Below are 17169 nucleotides of genomic sequence, written 5' to 3'. Positions count from 1 at the left end.
TCAGAAACAATTTGTCCTTAGGAGAAGATTTTTCTGTCAAGTACATGTCCTTGGAAATGTTTGTCATGTGGCTAAACAAGTGAATTGGATAACACACAGTGCTTTTGCAGTCTCCTGAGCTGAATCCATCTGGATAACAAACACATTTAATGGGCTGTGCCTCTGTTTGTGGGTCTGTAACTCTTGAACAACAGGGGAACAGGTCTCTGCTCCTTGTAAACCATTTCATGTTGTCTTTCCTCTTAGGGAAAAGTGTTTAATGTACCCAATGCTGAATAGGTACCTTCTCCCTTTAAACATTTGATAAATTTATATATTAGAAAGTAGTTTATAATGTCTATTAATGAAAGGTAGATGTCCTATATCTAACATTTAAAATATTAGCCAGGAAGAGAGAAGACATTTTAAATTTTTGCATGTCTTTTCAATAGAAGAAACAGTATTTCATCTTTGAGTTTTTGCAGATTGTCCAGCACTAGGAAATGAAAAAAAAAGTAACATATTTCTCCTTTTGATACATTGATAAGTATTGATGTAATTTGATAGAAATATGTCCGCTGTGGGGATGCTGTATCACATCCTGCAGACCAGCTTCCACCTACAGACATTTCCAGATTCTACCTTCTATCAGGCTAAGAAGCCAAATGTCAGTCAGATACAGAAGAGACCACAAGTGACCACATGGTCAGCAAACTCTCTCCTGAACACTGTTCACATCTGCTTAGAAAATACAAGTTTCTTGCTTAGGGGGAGAGTGAAGGAAACATTGCCAACAGAAAGGCAATGCTAGCACAGGCACTGCTACAGCTACAAAGCTGAGGCTGTGCCCCATGCATAGAACCAGTGAGCCAGAGGGTAAAAACCTCTAATATTTGGTGTTTTAATTTTTCATTTCCTTAGAATGATTTCAAACAAAGCTGCTGGACATACACAACTGAGAGCTGAGATGCAACAGGGGAAATATCTCTGAGAAATGCCATGTGTTTGTGCTGTCGCTGGGTGCAGTGGACAGAAAAATACTGGTCATGGCAGTACAAATTATGTAATCCATTGTGTCAAATGACACAATAACATCTATAGAAATTCCTGTTTTCTCAGTTGCATGAAATTATGCATGCAAGTATTTCTGACATTCTAAAATCCATAAAAATTAGCTTTAAGAAGAAGCACACAACTCTGAATATCTATATATTATATCTATGAGGCAATTACTGCGAATACCTTTTGCATGGACCAGCAACACAGGTAAGAGATCAGTCAAAAACAACAAGAACTAGCCAATAAGAGTAAAAATAAGATATTTCTACAGGTCAAAAACTTCAAAGTACATGATTTGAAACCAAACAACATAAAGACATCAAATTTAACAACTGAAAAACTTCATAAAGATTGAGAAAAGCAAATATGCCATCTCAGTTTTATCTGGATTTGGATAAAATCCTAACATGCACTTCTCTATTGTCAGTCCTGACTTACACATTAATTCTAGGCATGTTTCAGTGTCCGTTTCTCATGTCATCTGCTATCATACTGGACCACTACTACAATAAATTTCTGCCAAACCTTGTGGGACTTGCATTTTACACAACTGGTTTTCAGCACCCCTTTCACTTCTTGCTGCTACTACAGGTATAAGAATCTTGAAACTTGCAGCATTCATTAAAATAATAATTCCATGGCTCTGCGCCATTACTTGGATAAAACACAGTCATATTTATGCTATTGCAAATTCTGTGGGGCTTCACTTATGCTCTCAGATTTTGCAGGGGAAAAAGAAAGGGAGGAGACAAGCAAGGGCACTGTGGCCAAATCTGAAGAGCTGTTATTTACCATTGCACTGCAAAAAGCTTCCTAAAATGCAACTTTACAGACAATTACTGAAAAAGATCTACTCATGTAACTTCATAGAAATGAAAAAAATCATAATGAATTTGTACTCTATATATGCCAATATACGCAGAATAAATAAATGACAATTTGTATTGAACAATTAAATGTATTACAAGGAGAATAAACTATAGTTTTTTTTTCTCTGTTTAAATAACTGTTTTTATTTTTAGGAGGAAGTAATCATAATATCTAGTCTACATTTGATTTTTTTTCAAGAAAAATATCTCTAATTAGTCCATGCTGAAGGAGAAAAGCCAGTCCTCAAGACTCACCTCAAGACAAAAAATTCACTATTACAGTAAAGCTTTGTGTTTGTGTGTTTGCTTTTAAAAAAAAAAATAGAATTAACAGACAATGAAAATTGAAAAAATGTGTTTCTTTATGAAGGCTGCAGAAGCTTCAGTCTTACTGCTATAGTTATCTCAGTAACATTACATAAGTAAGGAAGCAATTTTCTTTCTCAGTTTATAAACTATGAAATTAAATGCATACAACTGTCACAGTTGTTTCAAGACAGTGCATCTCTTGCATTAACATGCCTTCTATATGTGAATTTCAGAAACAGACACATATCACCATTAGCACTTATAATGTGGCACACGCAAACCACTATTTCTGCATTTTGCTCAGCCCAAACACCAGATGTCTGCAGAACAGAAGGAAGCAGTGGCCGCTCTTACCTGCAGGCTATTGAAGATGATGAAGAAGACCAACATCCAGAGGTGCCGGTAAGCCATGTGCAGTCCTCCCCACAGCCAGGTGATGGAAATCAAAGCAAAGAGGTACAGCACCAGAGGGATTTCTGGAAAGCAGAATCAGAGGCTTTCAGTTGATGTGAAGAAGCACTTTTTAATTGCAGGCAATGGACAGCCATGTCCCGAGCTAGGGGCAAAGCCTGGAGGGTGGGATGAGCCCACAGGATGCACAGCAGAGCTTCTGGCAAACTCTGGGGACTCGTGGAGGAAATGGCTTTTCAGGAATTGAGGGGAAAGGGGAACAAACGTTAGCACTGTTCACACAGAAAACAGCAAAGGCTCTCTGGCTTTTCAGTGTATTCTGATTTGCAGTTGCTTTTCCTGCAAGTCAAATATGAGTATGCACCTGGCCTTATAAAATGTCAAGAGAATATCTCTGCTCCATTGAGGAGTCTGCCAAAGACAGAATTTGCACTGATTTAACTGCATTCACATTCACAAACAAACATGCAAATCTGGCCTAAAGCCGATATGTGTGGCAGCACTTCACATCCCTCTCTGTATTCACAGTGTGAAAGATTTCAAGAGCGCTGTCATGAAGGCTCTTGCATGAAGCAAGAGGAAAGCAGCAGGATGTTTAACTCTCAGCCCCAGCCTGTCCTGCTCCTGACACCCAGGCCTCAATTCTGACAGTGTCCACAACAAAGTCCATGTTTGCCTGGTCTACAAGCTGAGAGGTGCAGAAGTGCTGTGCGAAGCATTGCCCCTCTCAATGCCACCCAGCCACAGTGCACTAGTGTAGAGTTTTGGGGAGGCATTGTTTGAGAAACTCACATTACACCCTCCTTAAAGTCCATAGGGGGAAAGGAAAAATGCCTCCTGGCCTCAACAGACATTTAACAATTTTCTGTAGTAGCTACTAATATACGTAGCTAGCAGCACAATTCTTTCACAATAATTAAAAATGTAAAGTTCTCTAAAGCAACAGGTGGCATATTAAGAAATCAAGCACTAGGATTCCTTTTTATCCTACACTGCATACACAATGAATCTAAGTATTTACCAGGCATGTACTTAACAAATTTCATAAAAATTGGCAAGGACCTGACAATCTCAAAATATGTCCGGTTACAGAAATAACCTAATAAAGCAAAATAGAAAATGAATAAATTTACATAAAATGCTGAGTTTTTTAGATTTATCTTTCTGAAGGTAAACTCAGTAATTATCCATAGAGAAACTCCTTGATTTACTTATGAACAGATATTAAGGGAAAAATATAATCATTCTGTTAAATACCAACATAATTTAATAAAATTTAGCTCTTTAGAAAGCACAAATGATGGAATGGACTGGCAATTAATGATTGCTAATGATCGCATACTCTAAGCACCGTGCAAAGGTCAAAGTTAATAATGCAGAGAACTTTCTCAGAAAGTTGAAGTAATGACTTGGGTATTGCATGGCACTGCAATATAGTTCAACTCAGGTGGAGAGCTGGGAAGAGAAAGGAAGTTGCAGGAGGACAAACTGTGGGCAGCAGAGCATGCAAGAAGTAACAGCTTGATTGCTGCTTTTACTACACAAACATCACATAAGGAAGGTTACCACAATATTAATCATGACCTAACAGCTCTAGATCATTAGACATAAAGCTGAAGGAGACGATCAATAAACTGTCTAGATCACATCAAACACTTTTGATGTAAAATGACCTGACTTTATTATCTTCAAATGTGTGTGAGGGATAGCTCTGATAAATTCACTGCCATCTCAGCAGAGCAGAACTACCTCAGGTAAAAAGAGAATTAAGCTCACTAAATCTAGCAAGATCTCTAAGAAACACACCTTCAAGAGTAACTCAGATAAAGGTTAATGTAAGAAATGCTACTAAGTGCAAATGAATCAGTTACTATATATGTGTTAAATAATAAAAATGGTCTAATGATATCTGTCTTTTGGCACATGCTGAATGTGGGTATATTGAATATTATGCTTTTGTCAAGAGCAATTGCTTCATTATCAATATTATAAGGGATTAACTCAGAGGTGGACTTTGCCAGTAGTTAAAGTCTCAGCTGCTTGAATTCCCTTCACCCACATTCTTATAAGACAATTTGTTGTATTCTTATTAAAAAAAAATCTTCAGTAATTAGCACTATATCAGAAAATTTATCAGAAAATCATTAACAATTCACCTGAAGTTTATTAAAATAGGATTGCATAAAAGAGGAGGATGCCAATAAGAAGGCTTGGAATGATCCAAAACAGTCTAGTTATCTGCGCTTTCCTTCACACGGAGAGGAAACTGACAACTCCTCTCAAACAAACAAGTCTATTTCTGGACAGAAGTAACTTCTCTTACAAGAACTGTACTCTGAATTCAAGTGCACTAGTCACGCATACAGTACTTGAATAAATCTCAGAAGATAAAAAACTGCAGTTGGACAGCCAACTCCTTATCAGTGTTATGTAGGTGAGGCACTGTCAAGCAGTTTTGTTGGGCATTATATATATTTAAATTATGATAGTTCTTTTTTACATGATTAACATAAATTTTTTGGTACTTGAACTGATGAAAGGTTTTGTTTAAGCAACAGTCAGTCCACCTACTCCTTGAATACTTCTATATCTGTATCAATCTATCTATCCATAAAGACATAATGTATGCACATATCACCATTCTGACAGTTCATAACTCCTGAAACATCTCTTCCCTTTTTCTTAACTAGAGGTTTAAGAGACAGTGGCAGAGTTGATGATTCCACAGAGATAAATGCAGCTCATGCAGCCCTAGCTGCAGCAGCAAAGTGTATGCAGACTTAGCGCAGTCCAGGCTGGTATTTGTCCAGGCAAAATTACACTTTATTTACCAAATAGCTCGCCTTGCCCATGGTCTCTAACTTCTTCCCAACTGAGAAAATATTTTGTTTATTATTAACTTATCTATAAACCTGATTTGTTTCTGCAATGCCTGCTGTTGTATGGGATGTCCGACACTGTAATCCTTTTTTATGGGCAGTAAAACTATAATTTTACTACAGTCGGGGAGTCCTTAAACACTCTAGATTTTTGTTCCAGCAATTTATATTAAAGAGATGCTGCTGAGAATTTGAAAGAAAGGCTGCAATATTCTCAGGACATGTTTGGATTACAAAATTCATGAACCAGGAAAAGTACTGAAATGGAAACATATGAATTCCTTAATGAGAACCTGGAAGGAGTTGTACTGGGGGAGAAAATTTATTGAGCTTTGCTTCCAGGAAAGGCCAAAAAAGCTGCCCAAATACAATACTGTCCCAGCATTTCTCCTGTTTACAACTCAGACTCTTCCAGAACCAGACAAAGTTGATTCCTTTATATTTAGCAATCTTCAGGGCACTTCTACTTCACCAACTCATCTGTTCTGCTCTTGGGCATGGATTCGTAAATGTATTTTAATTTGACGTAACCATGAAACACAGCTATTCCTGCGGAGTACACGTCAATTGTGATAGGCTAAGCTGATGGTGCCTGCCACTACCCATTTTAGAGGGTAGCGGCAGGGGAAATCCTCTTGCACATTCAGCCAGCTGCCCGTTGTACAGAGGAAGTGGTTCTTTAAAAAAGTCTTCTTGTCAATCCCATGCTTTACAGTTAAGAAAACTTGCACTTGGGCAGAGAGAAAACATAACAGCTGAATAAACGAACTACTTGCTTGAACGGAGGCATCAGAGTAAGAACAACATAGAATCATAAAATCATAGAACAGATTAGACTGGAAAGGACCTTAAAGATAATGAATTTCCAAACCCCTAATGAAGGCAGGGTTAAACAAGACCTATGAAACTAAGATGACCAAATTGCCATGGAGCAAACCTCTAGCTCTACTAGGAAAAGTAACTGAACTAGAAAAACAAATTGCTTTTATAGATTGCCAGAATTACAGCTGTCTGCAGGATATCACAATTAGTCCTTTCAGAAGATCACACCCAGGTAAGGTAGGTAGGTTTTGATGAAGTTTTAGTGTTTGGTACCCATGAAGCAGAATGAACCTGCTAGTTTGGCCTAGATCATATATTTTAGGGGATAATATGCTATTATCTTCCTAGAAAAGACAATTCAATAGAAAACAATCTTCAGATCCTGAAATTGTCAATTTTCTGTTTCTTCTGCCTGCGCAGTTGAAAACCACTCCTTAATGCTACATACTTGGTCTTTTTCATTACAAAACCAGTTTGTAGAATATCTGGGTAGAATATCTGAAGGTTTTCTTCTTTCTTTTATTACCTATTAGAGACAGCAATTCCCAGGAATGAGTCTCAACAGTGAAAAGTGTTAAATGAAGTAGAAATTAATAAGCCTGGAAATATTAGAAAATATTAAAACTGAAGTATAAAGCTGAATAAGTGCTTGCAATCACCTAAATGATTTAAAAATAAAAAATAAAGAATATACTGCACATTCCTAACATATCAAAATGTATTTTTACCACTGTGTTGTCTCACAGTGTGTCTATTGCGTGAAGTGCTTTTTTTTTCCTAAAAATAGAAAGGTCAATAAAAGAATCAAAAATAATACAGCTTTAATGATCTTTTGAGTTTACCTATAAATATTTACTATATTTATTCTCCTCAAGTTTTTAAGATGATAATGCAACTTTAATTGTTTTTAATTGTTCTTGGCTAGACATGCAGACCTGCTACAAAACCTGGATAATCTTACCTAAAGTTATTCCTAGATGACTGGGAAGAATGTGTAACTACTCAGACTGTCACTGTTTCGTGGGAGACCTAATCTCAGTAAAACATTTACAGATTATTGCTTAACAAGTCAGGGATCATAACTACAAAAATGCCACAAAAGTCTTTTTCTGAAACTAAGTTTGAATGACAGTTTTCCAAGTCCTGCTGGCTCCTTTTTTGATTGCTTTTGACAGCTGCTGCTTTTTGACAAGGAGCTTGGTAACAGGATTTTGTGGTCAAAATAAAGAATTTAACAAGATTTCCTCATAGAGTTCAAAGGAGAAAATTCCAACACCACCACAACCACGCAATCAGCAACCCAACACAAAACCTCTGATTCCAGATTGTAAATGTTAAGGATGTGCAGACTTTAACAAAATTCGAAACTGCAGACTAGAAAGCTGGCAATAAATGTCCATGAAATCCAACTGGAAAAAATTGCTTGGAGATAATTTGCAAAAATACGAAGCAGCAAACCTGCTAATTTTTTTTTTTTTTAAATCTGTTATTTTTTTGTTTTTTTGTTTTTTATTCTGAAATTAAAGAAGAGAAGCACTTATCACACGAAGAAAAGAGACTATGTCACTATTAAAAAGCATAAAATACAGACTTCTTCAACACTCACATTTAATTTCAGGTTTTTGACAAACTTTCTCACGAATCTTAAATATATAATCAAATGAAAGACCAGGCCTTATTTTATTTTATTACAGCTTATGCTGCTGTGTAGAGAACATGGCAAATACCATGGCAAATCAAAGAAGAAAATGTACCTACTCATCTTAATACAATAAAAAGTAGTATGCAAGATGCTAAATGAGTGCCAAGTTCACAACTGTATAGGCATAAATCATGCAAATTAACTTGTTTCTGCAGAATTCTTTAAAGGAAGAAAGCTAATTTGAGCATGTGAAGTACAGTAAAAACACAAATTAAATTGCATGAGGGCAGGTGATTACTTTAAGTTATCTTATTCAGATCTTTGTTCTTGATTTCAGCTTGTAATTATGCTTGTGTATTTTGTCTCTAGCTATATTTCTAAAAGCCTCAGAGGCAAAAATTTGTTTTTCTCCTAATTACAAAAAAGAAAAGCCCCCTGAGCAATACAAAAACTAAAATATTATCCAAAATAAAACTTTGATGAATACTATGAATACTGAGGTGGCCAACACCTGGCTCTTGATTCCTAGATGCATATTGTCATCTCTGGATGAAAGCACTCTTGGCACTCACCATTCCTTTGCTTCTTTCAGATAGATGATGTGTATCTTAAAATTCAAGATAAAGATTGTAGTGTGCAGGCTTACAGGATAAAGAATACATGTAACAACAGGCTTAGATATATATTCTCACTTAGAATCAAAATCCTAGTCCTCAGCAAAATTTCCTGAGTGCAGAAGCATGGTTGGAATGTCCTGCACTTGTATTTTGGATGGCTTGTTTCTTGAGAGGATCACGTGGTAGTAGATATAGATGGGTTAATCCAGAATGATGTGTTATGGCCAGGAACTGAGTACTGCTGGGAGGAGAAATATACTAAGGAAATTTATAGTAGGGAAGACATGAAAAGGTAGTTATAGTTTTAAAGCTAAATATTTAAGGTATTCTTCATAAAGTTCTATTTTGGCAACAAAAGGTTTTAATCTTTAGATTTCTTCTGGCACATTTACAATCATGATGCCTGAATCAAGAACAGTCTACTGCAGTATTTATGCCTGGGGCATGAAAATTAAGTTATGATGTTCCAGAAATTGAGGTCATCCATTAATGATGGTATTATTAGAAAAAAAAAAAAAACAAAAAACAGGTGATTTTTCAACTAATTTTTTTTTCCTTATATTTTCAAATCTTTGCAAAATTATGAAAAGTTAACAAACAATTGGAAAGGAAAACAATAAATACTGGACTGCTATCTTTTTTTGTTTCCAATTTTTGTACTTGCATATTAGGACTGTCAAGAAAAAACAATCCCCCATATATATAGCCCTATTCCAACCTCCTGTTATTGCAGCCAAATACAGCTATCCTGCTTTCAGACCACCTGAATTCTTTCAAAAACAGTCTTTCTTGCTGCAAACTCAAATATTAGTTCACCCAGAGGTTGTTTATCCAATGCATGCTCCTTACTTGGCTGCTGTCAAGGCTAACTTTTGAGAAGTTGGTTTCTATATATAGAAGAATAATCAGTCAATAGAACATGTTTGCTGAAAGACTGACAGGCTGATTTAGTTCAAACTGGAGCCTCTTTTCCAGCAAGCCTAATGCATATCTTTGAAAGAGGACACTGAGGTCAGGATGACATCCTCTGTAAATTAGATTTCACACTATTTTCCAGCACTCTTTTTTTTTAAGGAAGAAATGTTGCTTGCTTTAAAAGATAATTAATTCTTGACTCTTCCATTGCCCTTTCTTCTAGCCCTCTATTGGAAAAGAAAAACTCCCTGCCCTGAGCAAGTTGTATCAACCACAGTGTAAAACAACACAGCTAGTATTAGAGTGATGCTGCAGTGGTAAAAAAACAGAGAGAGCAAACTCACTTATCTAGTGCACCAGACAGGGCAGTGAAAAGTATGCACACTGCATATTCCTCAAAATAGAAGCTAGCAAGTGATATTAATTCCTTTTTATTCTTCACTACAACATTATTTAAAATCATAAGCTTTTACAGAGCTATTCTATGCACATGAAAAAACTTTGATAAGCTGATGGGAAGATCACAGACCATTGGCAAAGGAGACGGCAATGATTACTGAGAGCAGAATTATGCTGACCTAACTGTTCTTATGCTGTGTTATTATCTTTAAAGCCTGAAATCTACCAGAATACAGTGGAAGAGATGTGACTCTGCTCAAGACTACCGCAGATAAACTCGGAGCACTAGGAAGAACACACACATGGCAGAAAAGAAGGTACAACTAAGAAGTTGTAATTAATCTATGAATGGATAACAAACACTCCCCTCCTACAGACAGAACAAAACAACAAAGCATAGTGCTGCCTATGTTCATGAATATACTTTATGATAGCAGATAGAACTTATTCTGATAGCTGGAGGAGACAAGATGGAACTTCTTTGTCAGGTAAGCATGAGAGTCTTCCAACAACAGGAGAAAAGAGAGTAATAATATATGTAAATTTTTAACTTAGTTATCTATATCCCATTTTATTTGAAGATAACAGTATAGACTGCATATGAGGATACATTTCACTGTTCCTATTCTTATTAATTTTCTATTAGAGTTAGCAATAACCTTCCTCAAGCAGAGATCACAAATTTGGAATTTCAGGTTAGCTTTACATAGTTTTACATAGGAGGTTTTTCCAGCAGTTTACGCAGTCATCTAAAGAATCTACACTTACAAGTCTTTGCTTATGGTAATGTTACTGTTTCAGAATACAGTGTGGTTTTTCAATTTGACTTAATTGCCCTGAGACAAAAATTACCTTTCAGCATATGGATATGGAATCTTCATCCTTAGAGATACTAAAAAACCCTAGTTATTTATAAATAAATAGACCTTATTATTCAACACTGAATAAACAGCCACCTTTTGATTGCTCCAGGCAGTCCCTTTTATATCAGAAAGAAATAAAAGCATAAAGTGCAAGTAAAGTCTTGAGTATCATATTTATAAGCAGACCTTATACAAACTCATATATAGCTCTTAATAAAACTGACACTTGGTCACTAAAATAGAAATCAATTTTGAAGAAATGTCTGAATAATAAATGAATAAATTCATTTTCGTTTTCTCATAAAATGAATAGATCTCTAAAACACAAATGTTCAAAAACAACTCCTTGCTTCATACTATAATTACAACTGCAAATTTGAAAAGACAGCTACTCTATAAATCCAAACAGTTACAAGCACTGGACTGCTGAATGGAATTTTTTAATAATACACTGTCCCTTTTAAGTTCAGATGATATTCGTCTAACAAACTAGGAAAAATGATTCCAGACTCTTTGAAAGATTGTAAAATCTGTCTTCCTTTAGTCACTAAGAAAATAGACACATTTCTACTAAAATCTACATATTTGTCGTTGTTTATAAAACAGATTTATTTTTTCAAGAACTGTGTGAAAACAAAAGAAATATTCTAAGCTTTCCACAGAGTATCGTATTATTCAGAATTGGTATAAACTGCTGCAAATTTATTTTGGGAATGTAATTGTATTTGCAATTGTTGCAGCCGAGCAAACAGACCAATACATCCTGTTTTGCATGAGACAGATCTGTTCTTTCAAGCACATTTCAGTTATGTGAAGCATTAAGAAATTTCAAAACAGTAATGTTAACTCCAAGTACTCCAACATGCAGCCCACACGCCCGCACAGCTGCAGGACATATTGTAAAGCAAGGGCCAACACTTCTCAGTATCTTGACCATTGTTGCACAGCCCAGAAAACGATGCTACTCCTCACCCAGCCTCTTCTCTCCTTACAAATATATTATTTGGCATCAGCCACAACCATGCAGGACTGCATGCTTACTTAGGTCTATTTTCATTACCAGACTAGACATAATGAGTGGTACTAATTTCTTGTATAGTCTTCACACATCTTTTTTCTCATTTTGGTAAGACAGCTCAGCACTTGCATAACTTTCATCATGAAAGTATATCCACAGACTTAAAAGGGACCACTAGCATGAATAATCTTATAGAAGTGTTTTGGTATTTATTGAGCAGTGGCTTCTGGTGGGTCTTTTTGGACTGGAGAGAACTTTCAGCACCATGCTGAAAGTCTGACTTGTTTGCTCAGGCATAGTTGATGTAGCCTACCTGCAGCATTCGTTCTTCCTCTGAAAATATCGTCGTAAGCTTTCCATTGTGGGGTCACTTGGTAGGCATGAATGAACACCACGAAAACCACTACCAAACACATTAACGGCACCAGTGCAGCAGTGAAGAGAGCAGCATATGCATTTGGAATGAAGCACCTGACAAAAAAAATGGGAAAAAATGCTCTTTATAAACACAAGCCATTAGTAAATAAGAATACACTTTACAAAACACAGATCACAGAATCAAAGAATCAAAGAAATGAATCACAGAATCATAGGGATTGGAAGGAGATCATGTAATCCAACTGCCTGCTAAAGCAGGTTCCCTACAGTAGGTTACTCAGAAAAGTGACCAGGTGGCTTTTGAGTATCTCCAGAGAAGGAGACTTCACATCCTCTCTGGGCAGCCTGTTTCACCCTCACAGTAAAGTTTTTTTCTCACAGCCCTCTATCACCCTCACAGTAAAGTTTTTTTCATGTTCAGATGGAACTTCCTGCATTCCAGTTTGTGCCTGTTGCTCTTTGCTCTATTTTTGGGCACTACTGAAAAGAGCCTGGCCCCATTCTCTTGATACCTACTCCTTAGGTATCAGTTTTCTACAGACTGAACAGTCCCAGATCTCTATGTCTTTCCTTAAAGTGGAGTTGTTCCAGGCTCCTCTATATCTTTGTATCCTTCTGCTGGACTACAGCCAGTAGTTCCCTGTCTTTCTTGAAGTGGGGAGCCTAGAACTTCACACAATGTCTGTTGTCCATCAGAACACTCAGGTTCTTCTCCACAGAACTCCCTTCCATCAGTTCATCTCCTAACCTGTACTGATACATGTGGTTATTCCTCTCCAGCTGTAGGACTCTGCACTTGCCCCTGTTGAACATCATTGTGTTCCTCTTTGCCCAACTTTCAGCCTGTCCAGCTCTCACTGAATGGTAGCACAGCCTTCCGGCGCATCAGCCACTTCTCCCAACTTTGTATTATCAACAAACGTTCTGAGAGGTCACCGATGAAGACGTTGAACAAGATCGGGATCAGCAATGAGTCCTGGGGAACACCACCAAATACAGGCATCCAAGTCGAGTCTGTGCCACTGATGACAACCCTCTGAGCTCTGTCAGTCAGCTAGTTCTCAGTCCATCTCATCGTCCATTCATCTATCCCATACTTCCTTTCACTCTATTCCTGCAGTAATCTCAAAAAGATGCACTTTTCTGCTGGATTTATTCCTTATCATACATTAAGGAATATAACATTTGTACCTTAGAAGTATGCATGTTATATTTTAGCCTGACAATATTTGAGGGATTTAAAATGTTGCAATAGAACAAATTATATTTTAACCAACTCTATGCAAGCTTTCTTCATTAATGTGATCATTCTTAGTCACCAAGGTCTAAAAGGTCATTTTGCAATTTTCTTAGTTCTTAAAACCATAAATTAAATTATGAGAGATGTATTTTTAAAATAAATGAACAAGCCTTAAAGGCAAGATTCTTCTCAAGTTGCTGGAAATTATATGTCATTTGCACAATGAAGCCAAATGCTTCCTTCTTCCCACTTTAAAAAAAATTGTTCTTTCTCTCCTTATTCTTTCCATTTATTATAGTTACAATTATTTATAAAGATGTGCTAGGAACATGATTTATTACAAAAAAAAAAAAAAAGTCAAATTACAATATAAGACTATAGCTTGAAGATATGGAGATGATAGTTAAAGAGAGATCTCCACTGTATGACTGATCAGGGTTTGCTGAGAACTCCCTTGAGGTAAGTATGTGCTTTAGTGCCACTGACCTACCCTGGAGATGACGCAAAACTGAGCAGCCCAAGGGACAGCTCAGGAGTCAGTACGTCTAGTCAGTATGCTCTCCCTATTAAAAGGGTGTAACTTACCCAGCCCTTCTGTTTTTCAGGTCAGCTCAACTAAATAAGTTCTTCTCCAGTGCTGGTGTAATGCACATCTAGGAAGAGCCTGGGTATTTGTTTCACTAGCACACATTATCCCTTTGGTCAGGTGAGCATGCTATCAGTAATCTGCTCAGAAAGTCCTGCAAGTCCCTGGGATTTAGTTCTTTGTCACTCCCAGAGCACGTCTGGCATATTCCCTGAATCACAAAATAACTTCCAGCAGAATCCTATATAATTTGACTCTTCTTCAGAAGGCACAGGCATAGTGAGACAACAGGCTGAAATACTGCCTGATAACATCAATGAGCAAATAAGTAAGCAACAGGGAAGTTAGCTTCTCTGAACTGCCCAGGTTGTGCCCACTATCTCCACTCCTGGCACTGGGCACCACTGAACAAAGCTTTGCTCTGTCGTTCCCCCATCCTCCATTCAGGAATTTATGGTCATGGATGAGATTCCACTGAGGCTTCCCATCTCCATGCTGAGCAATCCCAGCTCTCTCAGCCTCTCCTCACAGGGAAGGTGCTCCAGGCCCTGTATTGGTCTGTATGACTAGGTCTCTCTCAGACCAAGGGACCCAGAACTGGACACAAGACTCCAGGTGTGGCCTCAACAGTACTGAGAAGGGTAGTAGAGTCACCTCCACTGGCCTGCTGGCTTCACTGTTGGTTTATTTAATCTCTCTAATTTTAATATTTCTTAAATATGAGAGTAACAAATGTATCTTTGAATAAACCCAAATAAAATAAAGACGTGAAGGCCTAATACCACAATCTATACTACTATTAGGGATTAGACTAAGCCAAAAATCTTAACAGAAATATATTATCTAAAACCACATTTACAGTCAGAAATCTTATCTTTTTCAACTTGATACACTTTTGTATTTCAGAGATCATACATACTGTTAAATAACTATCTGAAAGTGTCTTGAAATGTTTCTGCGAACATTCCTTTACGCTCAGATAACAAAAGTAGCATAAACCTAGGCACTTGCTCTAAAAAAACCTGAAAGGTTACATGGACAAGAAAATACACAAATCTACAAATCTTATTTTAGATTTCTTTTGGTGCAATGATCAAACAGAAAACAAAAACAAAACCAGCAAAACAAAACACTGAGTATCAAATTAGGTTTTCTCTTTCCTTCAATACAAAGCAATAAGACATTCACTCTATGTATTTTTATCAGGACCAGAATGATAAGAAATACTTTTAATATATATATTTTTTCTCTCTTACCATAAATGTACATAAAAACTAAGATGGAACTTTTTAATAAGGGGACAAAGAAACTAATCTTCTTTTTAGAAAAGACAACATCTCAAATAGTTATACATATTTTAGTCATTCTATTTATTAAGATAACCTTGGTTGGATAGCAAGAATCAGGGTGTTTCCTTGATTTTCTTTTTTTTCTTTTTTTTTCTTTTTAATTTATTTTAAATCAATAAAATGAATGCATACATTTGCTTTCTTCTCAAGGGGGTGAAGTATGCTACTTGAGCCTTTGAGAACTTTTGTAAACTCTTCTATGATGTCTTAATCCACAACATTCCCTAATACAAGGAAAAGGATTCCAGTACGTAAGATATGAGAGACCATCCTTTAATTCTCTGAATAGTTTTAGTATAAAAAAAGAAAAAAAAAACAAACATGATGTATACTGGAACAATTTTTAAGCAAAATATGAAAATTGCTAAGGAATTAAGGACTTCTTTCAAAAAAATTAGGAAGATAGTGAATACAAGTTCTGACATATTTTGTTCCTTTCTAAGCAAGAATTTTTTCAAATTCTTCAATGCACTGAAGATAGTTTCATTCTTCTTCTGGAATGCTTGAATTCCAAGGACATCTTCCTTCAAAGGCAGCTTTAAATTATGGAAAGTTAAGTCTGTAAAAACAGTTTCACCTAGTGCTCTCTTCTACTTTTGTCAACACGTACCTATCTATTTGACTTTTATTTGTTGTATGAGTTTCTCTCCGGATCTAGACCTAGAGTATTATTGTTATTATTGATTTTAAAAATACATTATTTATTTTTATTTTTCTATCATTGTTATTTAATCCCAGGTGTGAAGATCGACCGCACTTACACTCCTGCCTTCCTTTAGGAACAGTGGAATTCTGGGGAAGCTTCACTCCAGAACATGGAGTTGTTGCACTGTGTGAGTTTGCTCATATTGATCATGTTACATCAGGAAGGTAAAAAACAAAGGTCAGACAATGAATTAGCACTCATTTGTATTTCGTCAGCTCTGTGTAACAAAAGATGTCTGTATACCGAAAAAAAACAACTAACAAAAGTCAGAGCTTGAGACATTTAGTCATGCTCACTCAGGAAATTCTTTATGCAATGGATAAAACAGTGCTAAAAAGTGAAAATAGACAAATTGGATTATAATCTGTATTCAGGCTTCCTCAAAAAGCAACTTGTTCTCTTTCAGATTTTACATTTCTGTTCACTGTCTCAGAGTATTTTACACTTAAAACTGCTGTCAATCTCATTGACTACTCAGCTTTACTCACATTTCTTCAATTGCAGGGCCCTAAACCTTTGACAGCATTTCATTTCAGTAGATGGCTAAAGCAGAAGAGCTTTATATGTCCTTAAGAGTAAGTTGCTTTACATATAGGCCAATACCATACTTCCATTTTGCCACAGCATAGTGATGTTGACATACACTGAGTTTATTGTCCACAATATGCATAAGATCTCTTTACACAGAACTGGTTAACAGCCCGTTATTCCCCGTCCTATTTCTGCATAGAAAATTAGACTTGGCAAGACACAACTCTTTCTACACGTCCCTACTGAATACCATGTTACTTTTCCAGAACAGACCTCAGATGTCAATAACATTCTGAATTATAACTGAAATTCAATAGACTTCTTTCTTAGCTTTGTGTTGTGGTAAATCTGAATGGAAACTCCTTATTCCAGACTCATATTTTATGAGGTAAATGTAATATTTTCCAGTCCATTAATAACTAAGGAAGATGTTGAACAATATTTGAAAGACATTTTAAAGTCATGACTTACTGATATGTTTCATCCAAGAATTCTGAAAAACTGACCTGAAAACACAGCTAGCCTGTTGACATTTGTTTTCAATATATCTTGAAATAGGGAAATTTGAGATGACTGGACAAGTACTAACGTTGTTGC

At 36.3% G+C, this 17169-nt stretch overlaps 1 protein-coding gene across 1 annotated transcript in view; it reads right to left on the bottom strand.

Moving 5' to 3' along the window:
- The window catches only part of ADGRV1 (adhesion G protein-coupled receptor V1), a 250291-nt gene that overhangs the window by 37583 nt on the left and 195539 nt on the right, over positions 1 to 17169 (bottom strand). The window contains exons 88-89 of the mRNA XM_085214084.1: positions 12096 to 12253; positions 2571 to 2692 (exon numbers count right to left, since the gene is read on the bottom strand). Coding sequence (XP_085070210.1) covers positions 2571 to 2692; positions 12096 to 12253 — 280 coding nt within the window. The remainder of the gene's footprint in view (positions 1 to 2570; positions 2693 to 12095; positions 12254 to 17169) is intronic.

This window comes from Meleagris gallopavo, chromosome Z (assembly GCF_905368555.1).
Source record: "Meleagris gallopavo chromosome Z, MGAL_WU_HG_1.1, whole genome shotgun sequence".
NCBI classification, from domain to species: Eukaryota; Metazoa; Chordata; class Aves; order Galliformes; family Phasianidae; genus Meleagris; species Meleagris gallopavo.
Note: the sequence above shows the minus strand (reverse complement) of the source record. Positions and strands in the feature narration are given on the sequence as shown.